Below are 19,981 nucleotides of genomic sequence, written 5' to 3' on the forward strand. Positions count from 1 at the left end.
CGTTGTTGATGCGCACTCTAAGTGGATGGACATTTCTGAAGTAAAGTCTCCTACGTCGCATGCTACCATTGAAAGATTATGTCAATGTTTTTCCACCCATGGAATACCTGAAGTCATAGGGCAGAATTTTCCCACCCCACCAGGCTGTGGGAATTGTAGCGGGAGGACACGGACCATGTAAAGGTCTGTTGACTTCGGGCAGTTCTTTCCAGTCTCGGGGCGAGCGCGGCTGAAAAATCCCACCCATAGTGTCTGACAATGGAACAGTATTCACAACTGCTGGATTTCAAAACTTCACCACACTCAATGGTGTAAAGTACATTAGAACTCTTCCTTACCACCCAGCATCCAACTGATTAGCTGAGTGAGCTGTCTAAACTTTACGTCTGACCTAAAAAAGCAGTCAGGAGGGACCTGGGATACCAGAATCTCATAATTCCTTCTGGGTATAGGACCACTCTACATGCAACAATGGGAGTCCCACCAGCAGAGATATTAATGCACCATCGTCTCAGATCGAGTCTGAGTCTTGTGTTTCCAAACTTGCCAGGGAGAGTTGAGGCCAGCTATACAGTCAGAAGGCAAGACATCATTCATCCTAGAGTTCTAAAGGAGATAGCTGAAGAAATAGTGGAGGCGTTAGTTATGATCTTTCAAAAGTCACTGGAGTCAGGGAAAGTCCCAGAGGACTGGAAAATCGCTGTTGTAACCCCACTGTTCAAGAAGGGAACAAGAAAAAAGATGGAAAATTATAGGCCAATTAGCCTAACCTCAGTTGTTGGCAAAATTCTAGAATCCATCATTAAGGATGAGATTTCTAAATTCTTGGAAGTGCAGGGTCGGATTAAGACAAGTCAGCATGGATTTAGTAAGGGGAGGTCGTGCCTGACAAACCTGTTAGAGTTCTTTGAAGAGATAACAAATAGGTTAGACCAAGGAGAGCCAATGGATGTTATCTATCTTGACTTCCAAAAGGCCTTTGACAAGGTGCCTCACGGGAGACTGCTGAGTAAAATAAGGGCCCATGGTATTCGAGGCAAGGTACTAACATGGATTGACGATTGGCTGTCAGACAGAAGGCAGAGAGTTGGGATAAAAGGTTCTTTCTCAGAATGGCAACCGGTGACAAGTGGTGTCCCGCAGGGTTCAGTGTTGGGGCCACAGCTGTTCTCTTTATATATTAACGATCTAGATGACGGGACTGGGAGCATTCTGGCCAAGTTTGCCGATGATACAAAGATAGGTGGAGGGGCAGGTAGTATTGAGGAGGTGGGGAGGCTGCAGAAAGTTTTAGACAGTTTAGGAGAGTGGTCCAAGAAGTGGCTGATGAAATTCAACGTGGGCAAGTGCGAGGTCGTACACTTTGGAAAAAAGAATAGAGGCATGGACTATTTTCTAAACGGTGACAAAAGTCATAATGCTAAAGTGCAAAGGGACTTGGGAGTCCTAGTCCAGGATTCTCTAAAGGTAAACTTGCAGGTTGAGTCCGTAATTAAGAAAGCAAATGTAATGTTGGCATTTATCTCAAGAGGCTTGGAATACAAAAGCAGGGATGTACTTCTGAGGCTTTATAAAACACTGGTTAGGCCGCATTTGGAGTACTGTGAGCAATTTTGGGCCCCACACCTCAGGAAGGACATACTGGCACTGGAGCGGGTCCAGCGGAGATTCACACGGATGATCCCAGGAATGGTAGGCCTGACATACGATGAACGTCTGAGGATCGTGGGATTATATTCATTGGAGTTTAGGAGGTTGAGGGGAGATCTGATAGAAACTTACAAGATAATGAACGGCTTAGATAGGATGGACATAGGGAAGTTGTTTCCATTAACAGGGGAGACTAGGACGCGGGGGCACAGCCTTAGAATAAAAGGGAGTCACTTTAGAACAGAGATGAGGAGAAATTTCTTCAGCCAGAGAGTGGTGGGTCTGTGGAATTCATTGCCACAGAGGGCTGTGGAGGCCGAGAAGTTGAGCGTCTTCAAGACAGAAATTGATAAATTCTTGATTTCTCGAGGAATTAAGGGCTATGGGGAGAGAGCGGGTAAATGGAGTTGAAATCAACCATGATTGAATGGTGGAGTGGACTCGATGGGCCGAATGGCCTTGCTTCCGCTCCTATGTCTTATGGTCTTATGTCAGTCAGCACAGTCTTTTCTGGTGGATGGCGCTGTGTATGTGAGGAATTTTGGTAGTTGATAAAATTTGTTCCTTGGAATCATTGTCTATAATATTGGATGCCTGTCTTATCAAGTGGGCGTAGAAAGATCATCTGAAAACACATAAAACATTTGAGAAAAAGAGAGATGCCCCAGTAGCCAGTTTTGCCATTAGGAAGTATATTGCCATCAGGAAATGTTGCTGACTATTTTAGCATTGAAGTACCTGGTCATCCTGAGGCGGGCACAACCGACCTCTCCATGGAAACACATAGAATTGAACTGCCTGTGCCTGAAGAGGCACCTGTCATTTTGTTTTCCGCTGACAGCAACCCTGTGGAAGCGTCCCAGGAAGAGGAGTTATGCCACTCCACAAGGATTCAGAAATCCCAGAAAGACCTGATTTATAATTGACTACATTCATGTACTAAATGTTTAGTTACCTAGGACTGTGTGAATTGAATATTGACATTTCATAGAAATCATGGAAACCTAACAGTGCAGAATGAGGCCATTAGGCCCATCAAGTCTGCACCGTCAACAAACCCACCCAGGCCTTATTCCCATAACCCCACATATTAAACCCGCTAATCCTTCTAGCCTATGCATTCTAGAACACTAAGGGGCAACTTAACATGGCTAATCCACCAACCTGCACATCTTTGGACTGTGGGAGGAAACTGGAGCATTCAGAGGAAATCCATGCAGACACAGGGAGAATGGGCAAACTCCACACAGACAGTGACCCAAACCAGGAATTGACCCAGATCTCTGGAACTGTGAGATAGCAGTGCTAACCACTGTGCTACCATGCCGTCCAAAGTATAAAGGGACTTAGTTGGGGAGGGATTTGCAGATTGTTCTTTTAAAGATCAATCTGCAGAGTAAGGGGCTCATGACCCAGGGAACCAATCAGGGTTAATGGTGGGAGATCGCCCTGGTAAGGTGTAGCCTCTGTTCCAGAACCTTCTCAGGAGCAGATTGCAGCCACGAGGCTACCAAGCCTCTGTCTAATTTTAATCTGTAAATAAGAGAATTGTGTTTTCCCTAAACTGGTGAACAAGCATCTTTATAAATGAGTACTTCAACATTTTCAGATTTTACTTCAGATTTCCAGTGTCCACAGTATGTTGCTTGTTATTTTTGTTCTCATATCTCTGGAATGCGACCTGGGGCATAGATGAGCCATGAATGGTGAAGCAGGCTGGTGACAGCTGGATGAATTATTCTTATAAAGAACAGAAGCAAAACACAGTGGATGCTGAAAGTCTGAAATAAAAACAGAAAATGCTGGATAAACTCAGCAGCATCTTTGGAGAGAAATAGAATTAATGTTGTGGAGCCGAATGATCCTGTTTTGAACAATTAGGCAGGGTTTTCTGTACATCCCCCCCCCCCCCTCCCATATTTCTCAGGGACCATTGGCCAGTTGTAGGATCTTCTGATCCTACTGCTGTCAGTGGAGTTTACCGTTCTATGTATACCCCACCGCCATGAAATCCACAACAGGGGTTTCGCCGCCAGTGGGACGGGAAGATCCTGCCGACGAGAACGGCTGGAAAATTCCAGCCGTAAGCTCTGTTTCTCTCTCCACAGATGCTGCCAGACCTACTGAGTTTATCCAGCATTTTCTATGCCTATAAAAAGTTCTAAAGAAAGCTCATGACTTATTCCAGCCCCTGCTGCACCCACCCCGCCGCACCCCCCCCCCCCTCCCCAGTACTGCCTGGCCTGCTGAGCCTGCCCAGCATTTTCTGTTTTTATTTCAGCGTCTGAAGAATTTTATTTTTGGTTTATTTCTATGTTGTTCATGTGTAGAAACAGTGCCATCCTCAACCTCTTCATGTCAGAGGAAAATAGATTCTCACTCTTGGTGTGCCAAATTTTGACACTATGAATGATGTTACACAGTGTGCTAGCAATGTTGTTACAGTCAGGCTGATGATGATCCCACTGGGTTCACAGACTTCGTAAGAGTTTTAACAACACCAGGTTAAAGTCCAACGGGTTTATTTGGTAGCAAATGCCTTCGGAGCGCTGCTCCTTCGTCAGATGGAGTGGAAATCTGCTCTCAAAACATTTGCTACCAAATAAACCTGTTGGACTTTAACCTGGTGTTGTTAAAACTCTTACCCCTGTCCAACGCCAGCATCCCCACATCTTCACAGACCTCAGCAGACGCGCATGCCCAGTTCGTCCCTTGCCGCTGGTTAGGGTAATGCGCATGCGCACCAGATCCAGCGCCGCCGCTGCCTGCAGCCAAAGCTGTTCTTCACTGCGCAGCGCTGTCGCTGTCCAAATTAAAGTCAAGTAATAACGGCTCATTTTTTAACAAAAACACACAATATCTCTGGATATACCTCGAAATTTGATTTTTTTCATCGTCTACAATTTATTTTTTCATCAGGCAGGTTTTGGAGTTGAAAGGTTATCTGTCCCGCATGCGCATTGACGTTCCTTCCGGAGCACAGCAATGGCGGCGTGCAGCGGCAGACTGGTTGGGGTTTTGCGGAGCTGTTGCGGGTGTGCGGTGGGGATGAATGTTCCTACTTATGTCAGGATGTCTTCAGTGAGTGTTGGGTTTTAGTTCGTAGCTCGGAATTAGACCTTGTTGGTTCTCGCGGAAAAGAAGAGGTCTAAAGTCGGGTTTTGGTCCTTGGGTTGCTGCTTCTTCATTTCATTCCCACCTGGTTATTCACCAGCTCCAGGACCTTCTCAAACAAACACGGAAAATGCTGGAAAATCTCAGCCGTTTTGGCAGCATCTGTGAAGAGGGAATAGAGCCAACATTTCGAGTCTGGATGACTCTTCGTTAGAGCCTCTGATGCTTTCATAGGCCTGGCTGTGTTGCCGTTCTTTCACCTCTAAATTGGGAGTTCATGGGGACTCGGGCCTTAATTCATAGATTTGAACACATGTACTGAGGGAATGCTGCACTGTCGAATATGAAGTCTTTCAGGATGAGATGTTAAATCATAATCATCTGGTTGGGCACTTTACAGCTTTTTGGACTGAACGTTGAGTTCAACAACGTCAGAGTGTGAATGTTTTCCTCCAGTTCCACTCCAATTCCATTTTATTTAATTTCTTCTCAATGTTATTTTTCCATTTTTATTATATGCTCTCTTTATTTTTCCACTCCTAAAATCTCACTTCCCATCTTATTTCACCCCCCCCCCCCCCCCCCACTAAGTGCCACATTTCTCCACTCTGCACCTTTTTTCTGCCATTTATACATTCTGATCTTTTAACGGATTGCCATCAGCACCATTCCCAGCCTTTATCAGCACCATTCACATTCCCTTTTGTCTACGCCATCCCTATTAATTATAGCCACATTGCCCCCCCCCCCCCCCCAGTGTAAATCTTGTCCTATTTTTCTTGTCTTCAGCTCTGGTGAAGGATGATCCTGACTCAACATTGGGTGCGATCTTACCGACCATTCATGCCACGCTCCTGCTGCAGTGAAGTTGGAGAATTTGGCTCCCAGCCAAATCTCCATTCACTGTAGCAGGATGGAAAAATCCTGCCTCCGTGAGCAGTCGTAATATTTTGGCTGTTGGCTCTATTCTCTCTCCACAGATGCTGCCAGACCTGTTGAGATTTTCCAGCATTTTCTGTTTTTGTTTCAGATTCCAGCATCTGCAGTATTTTGCGTTTGCATTAAATCAAGGCCCCATCTGTCCTTTTGCAAAAGAGAATGCCATGTAAATTTTCTGAAGAAGAGTCATATGGACTCAACATTTGGTTTCTCTTCACAAATGATGCCAGACCTGCAGAGTTTTTCGAGTATTTTCTGCTTTTATTTCAAATTTCCCTGGTGTCCCGATTAAGACTAAAAGGCCATGGTGCAAGGGTAACACATTGGTATGGATAGTAGATTGGCTAACTAACAGGAAATGGAGTTGACAGAAATGGGTCTATTTTGTGACAAGTGGTGTGCCACAGGGATCAGTGCTGGGGCCTTAACCTTTTACAATGTATATAAATAACTTGGATGAAGTGACTGAAGGTATGGCTGCTAAATTTGCTGATGACACAAATATAGGTAGCAAAGTAAATTGAGTGGGTAGATCTGGCAAATGGAGTATAATGTGGGCAAATGTGCAACACTCCATTTTGACAGGAAGAGTAAAAAGTAAGTTTATTATCTAAATGGTGTGAGATTGTCAAGGCCTGAGATGGTGGGGGGGGAGGGTGGGTTGGAATATCTGGGTGTCGCAGTGCATGAATCTTTAAAGGCTAGCATACAGGTACAGCAAGTAACTGGAAAGCTAATAAAATGTTATTGTTCACCGTGAGGGGAATTGATTTACAAAACTAGAGAGATTATGCTTCAGTTGTATAGGGCACTGATCTTTGTGGAGTATTGTATACAGTAAGATGTAAATGCATTAAAACAGTTCAGAGGTGATTTACCAGGAATGGGCAGGTTGCCTTATGAAGAAAGGTTGGACAGGTTAGGTTTGTGTCCCTTGGAATTTCGAGATGACTTGCTTGAAACCTTGAAGATCCTGAGGGATCTTTGAATATTTTTAAAGCAGAGCTCGATAGATTCTTGATTAACAAGAGTGTTATCGGGGGGGGTAGGAATGTGGGGTTGAGGTTACAGTCAGATTAGCCATGATCTACTTGAATGGGGCAAGCTCGAGGGGCTCAGTGGCCTGCTCCTAATTCATATGTTTGTTAACTTTATCATTTAATTGCTGCCTGTGGGTCCTCGCTGTTGTTTCCCTACACTACACATTTTTAAAAGTATTTTCACTCTTCATTGAACCAGCCTGTGCAACTTCAACACCTTTACTGTCACCGTGTTCCCCCAAGGATTTATTTTGCTATATCTTTGTGATATTTGAAAACAGGCATCTCCTACCTGCATAATGAGATCTTGTTCTATCTCTAAAATCTCTGATTCCCCTTTCCCCTCTCATTGATATTTGTGTTCAATATCTTTGTTACCAGAAAGGAGCCTGTGCATCAATGTCTGTCTTCTACTCGCCTACAATATATTGAAGGGATTTGAGTGACCTTGGGAAGGCAATATTTATTGCCCATCCTCAGTTGGTGTCAAAGCCCTGCCAGGTAGTACTATACTGTGTAGGAAAGAGGTGGTGCTTTCCTGAAGGATATTAGCGGAAAAATTAGAAATTTAGTGAGAATCTGCTAGTCATTTTTAAAAGTTCATTTACAGGATTTACAGAGTGTCACTGACTAGACCAGCATTTATTACCCATCCCTAGTTACCCTTGAGAAGGTGGTGGTGAGCTGCCTTCTTGAACCACTGCAGTCCCTGAGGCGTAGATACATCCATGGTGCTGTTAGGGAGGGAGCCTTTAAGTGAGCTCTGAATGCAATTCAGGAGTTCAAAATGTTGAATGTATGAAAATAAAATGTGGGGAACAAGAAAGGAAAACAAATAAGTCCAATAAACTTTCTGAAAATTACAGGATGAATCGCAACTTTAAAATTTATATGGATCATCTTATATGACAGCTAAAAATGGAGGTAAACCATCTGTAATTGTGAAATGAGTATGACTATCCTTGAAATCTTGTGTGCCAGAACTAGATGAACCCCATGCCAAGCTTTTCCAGTACAGCTTCAACACTGGCATGTATCCAACAATGTTGAAAATTGTCCAGTCCTGTCCACAAAAACAAGACAAATCCAATCTGGCCAATTACTGCTCCATTAACCTCCTCTCACCTTCTATCACTTTGTTGAAGATTATCATTGACAATGCCATCGAGTGGCACTTATTTGCCAATAACCTGCTCACTGATGCGTAATTTGGGGTATTGGCTCCAGAACTCAAACTCCATTCAAGCATGGGCAAAAGAACTTCAGAAGGGAGGTCTGCCTGACTGCCCTTGGAATTAAGGCAGCATTTGATCGAGTGTGGCATCAAGGAGTCTTAATAATATTTGTAATTAGTGAAAGTGCGGGAAAATGTCCCAATGGTTGGAATCATGCCAAGCATAAGGGAAAATTTATGTGGTTGTTGGAGGCCAATCAACTCCGTTCCTGGACTTCAGTGCCATAGCTCCTCAGGGTAGTGTCCTAGGCTTTACCCTCTTCAGCTTCTCTCGAGAATGTCAGAAATAAGGATGTTCACTGCTCATTGCAACTGTAGCATTTGCAACTGCTGTAATAAAATAGTCCGTACCATCATGAAGCAAGGCCTGGACAACATTCAAGCTTGGGCTGGTTGCCAAGTATCATTTGTGCTCCACGAGTGCCAGGCAGTGACCATCTCCAACAAGAGAGAACCTAACCATGTCCTTTCATTTGGCATTGCTATTGTCTGCCGTTGAGGACTTCTTGCTGGTTGCGAAAATGGAAAAGGCAGCAGCAACAAGGTGGTCCCAGTCATTGTTGACACGTCACTGAAGTCTGACTGCCAACCTGTCAGACCTTGTGGATAATAATGGTACTCAAAGATCTCCACGTTAAACAAAGTTATGCATAAGATCTTTTGCCAAGTCCTGTGGCAATGGAGAATTGGCGGCAGGGCTGTGAACTGGGGAGTCCCTGGCAATAGATGCATGGAGGTGTTTGAGCACCTGTGTTGGGATAGAGTTGTCTTTGGGCAGCAGCATCTGTGATTGAGCAGTCCTCCTGAGGATACCCTCTGCTCAACCCAAATGGGGAGGGGTTACCTACTAAAAAGTAGGTGTCCAACTCTCCCCTGGCTGAGGAACTACACCCTGTGGAATCAATATCTTTGTGGTCAAAGAAAGAACATTTTGAATTTTTGGGTAATCTTGAATGAAGACCTGGAAAGAAAAACTGCAATCCTATCACGTGAGCTTTCAGGACTCCAAATTGACATCATGCTCAGTGAGACCCACCATCTGGGCTGGGTCAGCTGAAGGAACAAGCAGGGGGAGGCACCTTCTACAGTGAAGGAAAGGCTGACAGCAACCCTCCTGTCCACAGAGTTGGTTCTGCCACACTGAATTGGACCTTCAGTGCACTGCCAGAATTCCCCAGTTGTATAAATAAAAGAATCATGATACTTCACCAACAGCTCAGCTGTAACCAATATGTCAATGTTGTCAGTGCTTAAGTTCCAACCCTTGACTCGGATGAAGGTGTTCAGGGAAAATTTATCCTCTGATCTCATTGAAGTCCTGGCTGCCATCCCAAAAGAAAAGATCATACATCTGGTGGACTTTAATGCCAGGGTTGGCTGTGACTTTGATGTCTGGAGCAGAACTAATGGAAAAAAACGGGGTGGGAAAAGCTAATACAAATGGTGTCCCCCTGACAAAGTATGCTCAGTGTGGCCTGATTATAGCAAACATCTGCTTCTGCCAGAAGGACAAATTCAAAAGTACATGGAGACATTCGAGATCAAAGCATTGGCACTCTGGGCTTGTGTCACTGTTAGGGTAAAAGATCTAAGTGATGTCTGTATCACTCGCTCCATGCGGGGGACTCATGCTTTCTAGACAGATCATCGACTTGTTTGATAGGTGTGGAACATTCACCCAACAACAAGATATTGCAAGGTCCAGAAATCTAGGATGAAGAAGATAAATGTCAGTTGTAAAGCAGTCTGACCAAAGAGAGGAATTCCGAGTGCAGCTCGTGACCATTCTGAAAAATCTCAACATGTCCAACCTCCAGAACAGTGGGATCAGATAAAGTCTGCAGAAATCTACTTGTGTGACCAGGCCACTGAGTATCAGCATCATTGTCACCATGACTGCTTCAGTACAAATGATACTGAAAAATGTAGCCACTGGAACAAAAAGAAGCAGCCTTCATTGTCTGTCAGAACAGTCTAAGGTTGCAAGTCAAGAAGTGCAGTGTTCGCATGTTCTTCCCATGTCTGCATGGGTTTCTTCTGGGTGATCTGGTTTCCACCTACAGTTCAAAGATGTGCAGATTAGATGAATTGGCCATGCTAAATTACCCCTTGATGTCCAAAAATGTGTAGATTAGGTGAATTAGAGGTGGTTAAAAATGTGTGGGGTTACAGCAATAGGGCAGGGGGGTGGGCCTGGCTAAGATGCTATTTCAGAGGGTCAGTGCAGACTCGATGGGCGGAATGGCTTCCTTCCGCACTGTAGAGACTCTATTGAAGACAGCATTCCAACAATTGACGCCCAAAAACAAATCTATAAGATAAAAGACAGTGGAGGGGAAACAGTCCAAGAGTTCCAACAATATGCTGGCCATCATGATGTAAAAGTTTTTGTTTGAAGCTGCTGAAACCATCTATAGACCAAGGCCAAATATGCAAAATCCCCATCATTCACAGGGTGATATAATTGCACTTAAATGGATGAGTGTGGCACCAACAATCAAGAAACTGAACAATATCCAGGACATGTCAGCCTGCTTGACATCACTTTAAATACTCCCTCCACTGGCCCATGGCTGCGGTGTGTACCATCTACATGATGCAATGCGGCAAGGTTATAAAAATATTATTTATTAGTCACAAGTAAGGCTTGCATTAACACTGCAATGAAGTTACTGTGAAATTCCTCTAGTCGCCACACTCTGGCGCCTGTTCGGGTCAGTGCACCTAACCAGCACGTCTTTCAGACAATGGGAGGAAACCAGAGCACCCGGAGGAAACCCACGCAGACACGGGGCGAACATGCAAATTCCACACAGACAGTGACCCAAGCCAGGAATCGAACCCGGGTCCCTGGCGCTGTGAGGCAGCAGTGGTAACTACTGTGCCATCGTGCTGCCTTGGCAACTTCCCAAGGCTGCTTTTAATAGCACTTATCACCTAGAAGATCAGGATAGCAGATGCATAGGAACACCACCACCTGGAAATTCCCCTCCAAGTCTCCCATCATCCTGACTTACAGGTTTATTGCTATTCTTTCAATGGGTCTTAATCCTTGAGCTCCTTGCCTTACAGCATTGTGAAATAACCTGCACCATGTGGACTGCAACGATTAGAGGAGACTCACCACCATATCCTCTTGGGCAAACAGTAAATGCTGGTCTTGCTAGGCTCTGATCACATGAACGAGTTTAAAGAAAATACTCTTATTATGCTCCTGGGATGCTTCAGACAAAATTTAACACCAAGCCACTGAGATATTAGGATAGGTGACCTAAAACTTGGTCAACAACACTGTTTTTAGGTGGAGTCTAGAGGAGAGGCAATGGTGAAGCATTGAAAATTGGAGATGTGCAAGAGGCCCAGAATTGGAGAAGTATTACGATCTCATGGTTATAGGCCTGCAGGAAGTTACTGAGACAGGGTAGTGTGAGGTCATGGAGGGATTTGAAAACAAGGATGAGGTATTGAGGAGTTGCTTGCTGAATTATAGACCTAATAAAGGAGTGCATGGGTGATGAGTGAACGGCTTGTGAGCATGAATACAGGCAGCAGCTGAATTTTGGATGACTTCAAGGTCTTTTGGCTAAGATGAAGCTTAGATCAAGCCCAGGAGGGGATGCAATGCCTCATCCTGCCAGCTTGGATCTTGTTTGATCAAGCTCAAGAAGGGGTGCAAGGACTTGTCTTGTCAGCTTGGATCTGGTTTGTCCCTCATGTGGGGACCATGATTGGACTTGATTTGAATTGAGGTTTTTTTGATTTAGAAATAAAGTACCGAAAGGTACCAAAAAAGGTTTATGGAGGGTGAAAGATTGTGGGAAATGGGGTGGTTGGCAACCAGAAAATTGCGAGTCACAATTTGCCTCTTAATTCATATCTAATTTGTGTTAATTATGAGTTTTAGCATTATTTCGTATTTGCTTTGTTTAACTTTTGTGTAGGAAAACTTCTGTGGAATTTTGTGTTCTCATTCTTTCAGTAAATAACTGGGATTTATTCACCGACTATTGCTGTAAATGGTTCAGGTAGAAGGAGTTTGTGGGATAAGAGTAATGTCTCTGGATTAGTAATCCAGAGGCCCAAGCACTGGTTCACATCTCTCCATGGCAGCAGGTGGAATTTAAATGCAATTAGTAAAATCTGGAATTGAAATCTAGTCTCCGTAATGGTGATCATGAAATATGTACGGTCATGGAATGTGATCTCCTTACCTGGCCTACATGTGACTCCAGACTATCAGCAATGTGGTTGACTCTTACATGCCCTTTGAAAACGCCTAGCAAACTAAGGAAGGGCAACAAATGCTGGCCTTGCCAGTGACACCCACATCCAATGAAAGAAATTAAGTAAAGGCTGATGTTTTGGGGACTTTTCATTTAATGTTGAGTACTCCTAGCTAAAGTTACTTGAAGAACAGACTTGGTAAGAAAAAGTAATATCGTCTGTTCATCGTGAAGTACTTAACACTGCAACAGAAAATACTGGAAAATCTCAGCAGGTCTGACAGCTCTCCACAGATGCTGTCAGACCTACTGAGGTTTTCCAGCGTTTTCTGCTTTCATTTCAGATTCCGGCATTCGCAGTAATTTACTTAACACAATTAATGTACATGCAACAGGGTCATAACATGAATTAGGAGCAGGCGTATTCCATTTGGCCCCTCAAGTCTGCTCTGCTACTCAATAAGATCATGGCTGATCTGATTGTGCCCTTAACACCACTTTCAGCCCACCCTGATACTTTTTGATTCCTTTGTTAGTCAAGAATCTACCTACCCCTGCCTTAATAATATTTAATGTCCCTGCCTCCACTCCTCTCTGAGGAAGACAATGTTACCGACACATGACCCTCTGAGAGAAAACATTTCTCCCCATCTCCATCTTAAATGGGCAGACCTTTATTTTTCAACACTGTCCCTGAGTGCTGGTCTTTCCCACAATGGGAAATATACTCTCAGCATCCACTATCATGTCCCCTGAGGATCTTTCATATTTTAATAGGATCACTTCTGAACGTCATTGGGTATGGGCCCAACCTTTCCTCAATAAGATAACGTCTTGATCCCAGGTACCAGTTAAATGAATTTCTCTGGACTACTTCTAATGCAGTTATAGAACATAGAACAGTACAGCACAGTACAGGCCCTTCGGCCCTCGATGTTGTGCCAAGCTTTGTCCGAAACCAAGATCAAGCTATCCCACTCCCTATCATTCTAGTGTGTTGCATGTGCCTATCTAATAACCGCTTGAAAGTTCCTAAAGTGTCCGACTCCACTATCACAGCAGGCAGTCCATTCCACACCCCAACCACTCTGAGTAAAGAACCTTCCTTGGACATCCCTCCTATATCTCCCACCATGAACCTTATAGTTATGCCCCTCGGGTGAATGTAGTAACAGCTACATTCACCCGAGGAAATAGTCTCTGAACGTCCACTCTATCTATCCCCCTCATCATCTTATAAACCTCCATTAAGTCGCCTCTCATCCTCCTCCACTCTAAAGAGAAAAGCCCTCGCTCCCTCAACCTTTCCTCATAAGACCTACCCTCCAAACCAGGCAGCATCCTGGTAAATCTCCTCTGCACTCTCTCCAATGTCCTTAATTAATTAACGAAACCAGAACTATACATAATCAGGACTCTAGATGTGGTCTCACCAATGCCCTGTACAACAGCAGCGAAACATCCCTACTTGTATCTTCCGTTTCCCTTGCAATAGACAACATATTGTTTGCTTTCCTAATCACTCGCTGTACATGCATACTAACTTTGATTCATGCACCAGGTCATCCAGATCCCTCTATACAATGGAGTTCTCTCTCCTTTTAGGCAATATGCTGATTTTCTATTCTTTTTGCCAAAGGCGTAAGTTCTCTTTTTCCCACATTATAGCCTATCTGCCAAAATTTTTGCCCACTCATTTAACCTACCTATATATCTTTGCTGGCTCCTTGTGTTCTCTCCACAACTTACTTTCTTACCTATTTTTGTGTCATCATCAAATTAGCAACCATACGTTCAGTCCCTTTGTTTAAGTCAGTAATATAGATTGTAAACCATTGAGGTCCTAGCACTGATCCCTGTGGCACTCCACTCATTGCATGTTTCCAACCCAATAAAGATCCATTTATGCCTACTTCTTCCTGTTAGCGAACCAATCCTCTATGCATGCTAATATGCTATCCCCTACACCATGAGCTCTTATTTGTGTTGTGACCCTTGATTTGATACCTTGTCAAATGTCTTCTAGAAATCTAAGTACAAGATTAATGAGCTGTTCACTTGTTTTACCCATGCTGAGGGATAAATATTGGCTAGAACACTGGGAGAACTGCCTTGCTATTCTGTGAATAGCACCTGAGATGTCAAACCGAACTTTGGTTTAACATCTCAACCAAAAGGCACACTTCCCATCAATGCAACACTCCCTGCTTACTGGCCTGAAATGGCCCAGATACAGGAGTGTTGTCACTGAGCCATGGCTGGATACCTAACAGAAAAGCAACCTCCTATGTGAAATATATCAACTGAAAAGAAGATTTCAAATGCTATTTGAAATCGATCTATTTTTAGAAATCTGTAAAGTTAGGCTTTTCTCTACACTGTTATATCACTACATTGTTATATTACATAACAGCCTATGTGAGCTGATCTTTGTAAACCGTATGGTGCATATGCAGTATTTCTTGAAAAAGTGGCAATAGGACAAAATGTTAGTTTGGAAAATTACAGGACATTTGGAATAAATGGTAGATAGCACTGACTTGATCAAAAAGATCTCAATGCTTCCCTTTTATATCCTTAGTAGTACTCTTCTGGAGATTCTACTAAACACTATCATTTAAAAAAAATCATTGACACTAAAACCACTGGCAGTGCATCTTCCTGGTGTTTTTATTATTGGTAAATTTTTATGCTCATCAAAGTAAGAACTGTCTGTGGAGGGAATAGAACATTTATTTTGCATTTAGACGCCTACTATCGATCACAACCACCAACAGAGTAAATCATAGTATAGAATCCCTACAGTGCAGAAGGAGGCCATCCAGCCCGTCGGGTCTGCACTGACAACAATCCCACTCAGGCTCTATCTCACGTATTTGCCCCGCTAATCCCTCTAACCTACACATCCTGGGACACTAAGGGGCAATTTAGTATGGTCAATAAACCTAACCCGCACGTCTTTGGACAGTGGGAGGAAACCTGCGCAGACACGGGGAGAACGTGCAAACTCCACACAGACAGTGACCCAAGCCAGGAATCAAACCCGGGTCCCTGGCGTTGAGGCAGCAGTGCTAATCGCTGTGCCACCCCCTCTGCTTACTCATTCATCAGGGTTTCCTTAGTCCAGAAAACTGTCCTACTGACCATGTCCTACTACTTGAATATGAAATTTCAAGTTCCCACATTCACATCTTTGGGATTCAAGGCTAGAGTTTTAGGTTTTACTGAATTGTGCAAAGTTTTGTGCCCAAGGATGGGTTGAGGAGTTCAAACTCATTTTTTGAGGGACTTTGTCAATGTGTTATGCGAGGGAACCTAGAAAGGCAATCTTGCTCTACTTGGGTGGAATAAATGTTTTTAGTTGGAAATCTGAATTGTTGGTATGTAAAGACAATCCGCTATGCTGGATCATAAGCTAAAAGATAATTTTTTTTGTTTTATTCTAGCTGATTAGATCAATCTGCAGCAGCTCCTCTTTACATAAGAAGAGTATGGCAGCTACATTCCATGCAAAATACACTGAAGAATTCATAAAACAGCAGATTGAAGAGTTCAATATTGGAAAAAGGCATCTGGCTAACATGATGGGTGAGGATCCAGAAACAATTAACCAAGAGGATATTGATGTAAGTTGGTCTCTTTTACTGTTCGCAACAAATTGCACATTTTCACACTCTTTCCCACCCTATATTTAACTTTGAACTTTCAGCTAGGGATCAAGTTGTAGTCTTGCTTAGTGTGATTGTTGAGGTGCATTTGTACTGGAATTGTATGAAGACAGGACCATACCAGAAGCATTTTAAAGAAGAACATAGATGAGATAGGTCAGTGCGTAGAATTTTAGAGCTCAGGGACAGGGTATTTGGTCCAACAGATTTGTTTTTTATTGATTTGTGGGATATGCGCATCATTGGAAAAACCAACATTTGCCCATCCCTAATTGTCCTTGAGAAGGTGGTGGTGAGCTGTGTACTTCAACTGCTGCAGCCTGTGTGATGTTGGTACACACACTGTGCCATTAAGAAGGGAGTTCAAGGTTCTTGACTCAGTAACAGTGAAGGAATGATGATAGTTACAGGTCAAATTGGCGGCTGACAAGGAGGGGAGCTTGCAGATGGTGGTGTTCCCATGCATTTGCTGCCCTTGTCTTTCCAGCAGTAAAGGTCATTTGTTTGGAAGGTGCTCTCAAAGAAGCCTTGCGCTGTGCCAGTGGTGAAGGGAATGAAAGTTTAAAGTGGCGGACAAGGTGCTAATCAAGTGGGCTGCTTTGTCCTTTGTCAAGCTGCACTCATCCAGGCAAGTGGAGGGTATTCCATCATTAGTCCTGATGTGTACCTTGTAGGTGGTAGTCAGGTTTTGGAGGGAGTGAGTTAGTCGCTAATTTATGCAGGTGTTTTTGCTGTGCGTGATTATCGTCCCATTTCAAGAAGGGTTAGCCTGTTGCATCCTAGAAAGTAAATTTTCTGAACCTGCTATTGCTTTGCCTCAGTTAATATTTCACAGATTTACCCTAAACATCAAGAAACTAGAGAAAAGTGGGTTAAGGGTAAGGGGTGAGCAGTGGAGGAAGATATAGCTTGGTGGACAGTTAAATGAATGGTCTTGATCTTTGTGACGGAAGTCCATGAGCTCCCTGCACTTGATGGAGATGAGGGTGAAAGGGGCAGGAAAGAAAGTTTTTAAGAAAGCGGTGGGTGGCGCAGAAGAGGGTAGGTGGTTAAGTTTGTTCCCCAAAATATTCTGGGATTCTTTGGGCAAATAAGAGGTGTAATGTCACTTGCTGTAGTCTAGCTGGATGTTGTGATAGAAGACTAAACCAGCTGTAGATAACACGCTCTCCTTTGACCTTGGGGAGCAAAGTTAGAGGACATACCAGGGCAATTGATGGGAATGAGACAGGGTACCCTTTCTGGGGGTACAAAGGCATCAAAGCGTGAAGTAGAGGGGCAGACATCAGCATGAGTATTGTGTTGAATAAAGGGCCACGAGCTAGACAATTAGGAGCTGGAAAGTGTTGTAATTTATTTGGGAATGTGTATTTTCCTGGGGTAGATCCCAGAAGGAAGTAGAGTTGGAAGGAGGTTGGTGAGAGATACAAGGAAGTGACTGGAGCTAGGCTTGAGGGTTAGTTATGGAAATAGGGGAGAATGTTGTATTGAAGGATAAATGTATAGCACACAGAGGGCATGGGGAGCTGAGCTGGAGAGTGAAGTTAATGAGGATAAAGAGTCACTCAGTGCAGAAGGAGACAAAGAGAAAAGATATCCCATGTCGGGGTGGGTATGACTCAAATCTCCTCTTTGCTGCCTTCTCTTCAAGGAGAATAGTCCCAACCCCTCCAATCTATCTCCATTACTGAAGATTCTCATCCCTGGATCCCTGGAATCATTCTTGTAAATGTCTTCTGCACTCTTGTTTATGTTCCTGTTGTGTGGCACCCAGAACTGTACCTACTATTCCAGCTGAGATCTAACTTGTGTCTTGCTCAGCATACATTTAGCTCATATTTGTTCAGTAATTTGCACCTGCAGCAATCTGTTGAATTTGTTTTATAGCACATGGCTGATAATTCACAAATTGTTCAATTTTTAGTTCTTTTCATATCGATGTAGACCTGTAGCTTGTGAAGAATGATCAGTATATTGTTACGAACCTTGGCTAGACTATGAAGTGGGGGGACATATGGTTAGGGATCGGTAATGTAGTTAATGGTTGAGATTAAAGACACCTGCCTTTGGAATAGACACAAGACTCCATGGGTTTTGAACAAACACAAACTTGACTCTGCAAAGTTAGAAAAGTAAAACAATCTGCAAATATATATACTTTAGTGGTATATAACCATCATCCCGGTACCTAAGAAAAACCAAGCAGCGTTCCTTAATGACTATCGGCCGGTGGCTCTGAATCCATCATTATGAAGTGCTTCGAAAGGTTAGTCACGGCATGAATCAATTCCAGACTACCTGGATCTGCTACAGTTTTACTACCGCCGCTACAGATACACAGCAGACGCCATTTCCCTGCCCCTGCATTCAACCCTGGAATATCTAGATAACAAGGACATCTATGTCAGACTCCTATTTATTGACTACAGCTCCGCCTTCAACACTATTATTCCCACAAAACTCATCTCCAAACTCCGTGGCGTGGGCCTCGGCACCTCCCACTGCGACTGGATCCTGAACTTCCTAACTCACAGACCACAATCAGTAAGGGTAGGCAACAACACCACCTCCACGATCATCCTCAACACCGGTGCCCCACAAGGCTGTGTTCTCAGCCACCTACTATACTCCTTGTACACCTATGATTGTGCGGCCAAATTCCCTTCCAATTCGATTTTCAAGTTTGCTGACGACACCACCGTAGTGGGTCAGATCTCAAACAATGACGAGACAGAGAATCTGGTGAATTGATGCGGCAACAATAATCTCTCCCTCAATGTCAACAAAATGAAGGAGATTGTCATTGACTTCAGGAAGGGTAAAGAAGAATATGCCCCTGTCTACATCAATGGGGATGAAGTAGAAAGGGTCGAGAGCTTCAAATTTTTAGGTGTCCAGATCACCACCAACCTGTCCTGGTCCCCCCATGCTGATACTGTAGATAAAGCCCACCAATGCCTCTACTTTCTCAGAAGACTAAGGAAATTTAGCATGTCAGCTACGACTCTCACCAAATTTTACAGATGCACCATAGAAAGCATTCTTTCTGGTTGTATCACAGCTTGGTGTGGCTCCTGCTCTGCTCAAGACTGCAAGGAACTACAAAAGGTCGTAAATATAGCCCAATCCATCACACAAAACAGCCTCCCATCCATTGACTCTGTCTACACTTCCCACTGCCTCGGCAAAGCAGCCAGCATACTTAAGGACCCCATGCACCCCGGACATTGTCTCTTTTACTTTCTTCCTTCAGGAAAAAGATACAAAAGTCTGAGGTCACGTACCAACCGACTCAAGAACAGCTTCTTCTCTGCTGCTATTAGACTTTTGAATGGACTTGCCTTGCATTAAGTTGATCTTTCTCTACACCCTAGCTATGACTAACACTACATTCCGCAAGCTCTTGTTTCCTTTTCTATGAACGGCATGTTTTGTCTGTATAGCACGCAAGAAACAATACTTTTCACTATGTTAATACATTTGACAATAATAAATCAAATCAAATTATATGTATGTACGTTTGCTCTGACATTCCGAATTAACATGAAGCACAAATGAATTATCAGACAAAACGTAGTTGTACACCCCACAGTGCACATCAAATGGCAGATGCAGTCAAGACAGATCCCACGGATTTCTCAGTAACACCCTGATAGTATTCACTGAGAGTTATGCAATCTCTTTAAAAACTCTTGTCTCCCTTTTGAGGAATTTCCAGTCTTCAATTTTGAAGTTCTAGCCTCTGAATTTTCCCCCCAAAATCGCTCCAATTCAGACTGCCTTCACCGCTCCCTTCCAGGATTTGCTCCTCAGGACTTCTCCCAAGCCCTGACTGCATGGTGACTGCTTACCACAACACCTCTCTTGTGATGAGCCTCTTTTCCCCACATCTGAACACCCTGTCACGTCAGATTTCTTGAGCCTCAACCCTTGGTTGCACTGAGCTATTAATGGATCCCAAAGTTGTTTCGTATCTGAACTCTCTCAGCAGCAGCATGGAACAAGCATGTACCTGAGTCCCAAATGCAAAGTTACCAATGCCTCCCAAGGCTAACTTTAGCTGCATGGAGCTAGTCATCTCCTTCTTCATCTGCTTATGATTAACTAACTGAT

At 43.7% G+C, this 19,981-nt stretch overlaps 1 protein-coding gene across 2 annotated transcripts in view; it reads left to right on the top strand.

Moving 5' to 3' along the window:
* The first annotated feature begins 4,603 nt into the window (after positions 1–4,603).
* Positions 4,604–19,981, top strand: part of mrps9 (mitochondrial ribosomal protein S9) — an 83,892-nt gene continuing 68,514 nt past the window's right edge. For both annotated transcript variants that reach the window (XR_013498879.1, XM_078221959.1), the window contains exons 1-2: positions 4,604–4,731; positions 15,647–15,826. Coding sequence is in view for 1 of the 2 variants with exons in the window: in XM_078221959.1 (XP_078078085.1) it covers positions 4,636–4,731; positions 15,647–15,826 (276 nt within the window). In the remaining variant the exon portion in view is untranslated. The remainder of the gene's footprint in view (positions 4,732–15,646; positions 15,827–19,981) is intronic.

This window comes from Mustelus asterias, chromosome 10 (assembly GCF_964213995.1).
Source record: "Mustelus asterias chromosome 10, sMusAst1.hap1.1, whole genome shotgun sequence".
Taxonomy (NCBI): Eukaryota; Metazoa; Chordata; class Chondrichthyes; order Carcharhiniformes; family Triakidae; genus Mustelus; species Mustelus asterias.